Source organism: Neolamprologus brichardi, chromosome 7 (genome assembly GCF_056152115.1).
Source record: "Neolamprologus brichardi isolate AB-2024 chromosome 7, ASM5615211v1, whole genome shotgun sequence".
In the NCBI taxonomy this organism is placed as follows: domain Eukaryota; kingdom Metazoa; phylum Chordata; class Actinopteri; order Cichliformes; family Cichlidae; genus Neolamprologus; species Neolamprologus brichardi.
Genome location: NC_142110.1, coordinates 67,724,574 through 67,727,648, shown reverse-complemented (window position 1 = coordinate 67,727,648; position 3,075 = coordinate 67,724,574). Strand labels below are relative to the sequence as shown.

General features: G+C 49.8%; 1 protein-coding gene across 1 annotated transcript; it reads left to right on the top strand.

Annotated features, from left to right (window-relative positions):
* Positions 1 to 206: 206 nt before the first annotated feature.
* On the top strand, positions 207 to 2,645 carry pdcd2l (programmed cell death 2-like). Its single transcript, XM_006803943.3, has 2 exons — positions 207 to 710; positions 1,908 to 2,645. The coding sequence occupies exons 1-2, from the start codon at positions 227 to 229 to the stop codon at positions 2,507 to 2,509; spliced, it is 1,086 nt and encodes a 361-aa protein (XP_006804006.2). The 5' UTR covers positions 207 to 226; the 3' UTR covers positions 2,510 to 2,645.
* Positions 2,646 to 3,075: the final 430 nt, after the last annotated feature.

The window sequence follows — 3,075 nt, the reverse complement described above, 5'->3', positions numbered from 1 at the left end:
GGTGTATATAAATAGTTATATATTATAATATAAAATATTTATAGTATTGATAAAATAATGGCTTCGTTTTATCGTGTAATTTCGTGTATCGTGTAATTTATAGTTCAGTGACACACTTCCCGTGTCTATATTTTCATTTGACTCCAGTCGGTGGTATTTTGGTGAGGGACCTCCCACGCTGAAATCCACTTCCGGTCGGCGTATTTTTTATTTTATTTTTTTAAAGATGGCCTCACGCGCTCAGGAGGTGTCTCTGCTCGGGCTGTGTGACGGAGAGATCGACTCCAAGAAGCACCGGTGCTCCTATCTGACCAACAAAGTAGGGGGTCGGCCGGACTGGCCGCCCGGCATCGCTGCCCGGTCACCGCGATGCGGCCGCTGCAGAGTCCCGCTAGTCCACGTGGTTCAGGTGTACTGCCCCGTGGACACGTCTCCGCACCACAGGAACCTCCACGTCTTCGCGTGCCCGGGAGCTGAGTGCAGCGGTCGGTCAGAGTGCTGGGCGGTGCTCCGCTCACAGTGCCTGGAGGCAGAGGTGCGGACACCCGGGCCGCCTGCACCGGCTCAGGAGGCTCCTATGCGGGTCACTGACTGGTGTGACACCGCTGACGACTGGGGGATGGTGGGAGAGGAAGATAATGATGGATGGGGAGGAGTTGCGAAGCAGAACACACCTGTGAAGGAGGAGACAGGAGCTCCAGAGGCAGCAGGTAGGGCTGGACTTTTTTTTCTCTTAAATTTGAAAGTTTTATTCTATTTATAAGGATGCCATATTTTATATATAGATTATAAATCCATAGCCATTTTTTCATTAATTTAAAGTTTTTCTCCTCGTTCCTTTGAGGTTCTTATAAATTTGAAGATCTTTTCTCGTTACACTACAAAGGACCAAGGATAGAGGTCGTCTTTCAGCGCTACTTCTGAACAGTTCATCTCAGGGTGGTTCAAACATGGCTTCTTAGAGGAGCCCTGCCCAGACGCAGAACAGCCACTATGCAGTAAAATAGAGATTTCGGGCCTACCATTCACGGAAACATCACAGGACATGTATGCTTCAATAGCACCAACATCAGCTCCTCTGACAGCATAGTTAATAAAAATGACTGACTTCATTAATCCCATGCAAATCACACCTACGTGGAAGAACCCCGACATACTACAGAACAATAATATGATTAACTTCCCAGATTGGAGTAGTAAAGGAATTAAATACTTGGAACATATATTAGAAGGAACAGACTGTCTTCCTTCTCTCACCCCAACCAATCACAGCAGATGGCCCCGCCCCTCCCTGAGCCTGGTTCTGCTGGAGGTTTCTTCCTGTTAAAAGGGAGTTTTTCCTTCCCACTGTCGCCAAAGTGCTGCTCATAGGGGGTCATATGATTGTTGGGTTTTTCTCTGTATGCATTATTGTGCGATCTACTGTGCAATACAAAGTGCCACAGCTGTTGTTGTGATTTGGTGCAACTGAACTGAATTAAAAATCTCTTGTATTGTTAGTTCTGTGAGCTGCTCAGTTACATTTATTATTTGCTGTCATGTTAGCGTTTGCTGTGGTTTCTGTTTTTATTATTTTCCTTCCTCGGCAGGCGTCTCTCTCCATCCCTCTTCTCCTCTCTTCCTGTTAACCATCTCCCCATCTTCACCTTTATTTTTCCTTTTCCCCAGGCCTCTCCGTTATGGTTGTAATAATCCAAAATAAAGTGATTGTATGGAAGTCTGAGACAGTGAGCCTAATGCTCAGCTCATCTCTGAGCTCAGTACCTGCTTTGAGTTTATGGCGTCAGTCGCTGGTTTTAATAAATGATAAAGTGAAGCTCCTGTTGAAGTCACAGACTGAGCGCTGTAGTGCGAACTACCTTCTGACAGGCAGGTGAGGTCATCTTATGGTTCTTTTTCCCTGACAGGTGGTGAGACAGACGTCAGCAGCCGTCTTTGTGACCTCAGTCTGGGGGACTCGCAGGAGGACGTGACCGCCTTCTGTCCATTCTTCATCAGCGTGGTGGAGGAGACGGATGTGTGCGGGGAGGACGGCGACCTGGAGCACGCTCAGGAGCTGCTGAGGGAGTACGAGAGGCGAGAGGGCGTGGCGGTGGGGGAGTTAGAGGGAAGCGGAGGAGGCGGGGACGAGAAGTATGAGAAGACCGGAGCCCGACACGGAGACGCCGTCTTCTCCAGGTTCATGAAGACGATCTCGGCGTGTCCGCAGCAGATCCTGCGCTACTGCCGCGGCGGGAAGCCGCTCTTCATCTCCAAGCTGCCGTCCAATGTGGCGCAGCTGGTGCCAGCGTGTGGCATCTGCGGAGGCTCCCGGACGTTCAAGCTGCAGCTGATGCCCGCGCTGGTAAGCCTGCTGCAGGGGGAGCGCGGCGGTGCAGGGGTGGAGCTGGAATTTGGGACGGTGCTAGTCTACACCTGCGCAGACAGCTGCTGGACGTCCGGGTCGGACTCGGCCGTGGAGGAATTCTGCTTCGTTCAAACCGACCCAGACCAGCAGCTCTTTGTGTGACGGACTAACCTGAAGCTCGCCGTCGCCATCATGGTGGGATCACGGTTTATTTATACACGTCATGATGTCAGATCAAAAATCTGAGGCGAGCTCGTGTTAAAGGACCAACCAGCAGCTTTTGTTACTTCAAGGCTTTAAAGGTTTTGCCTTAAAATATGAAAATATAGATGTGCCTTAGTCGTCGTGCCTGAGCAGAGCGTTGCAGCTGCTTAAGGCCACACGAGGGCGGGACACTGAACCACAGCTGCTCTTATTGGTCCTTCAGACTTCACGGTGCTGAACACAGGAGCTCAACGTCACAGCTCCAAAGACGACGAGTGTTAGAAAAGATTAAAAGTCTCTGCTGCAGCTCGTTTGTTCGTCATCTTTTCTGTTTTAAATCTTTTACTGCTGCAAACACAGCAGCTGCTGTCTTCATGTGCGAGTCATTCTTTAACTCTGAGCAGCTTCTGGTTGTTCCTGTAGAGAGGAATATTACCAACCGTGACCTCTGACCTCCCTGTGTAAGCGCACATGTTGGTCGTCGGGCTCTGAAATCCTCTGAAAGAAAAGACTCGGACACACAA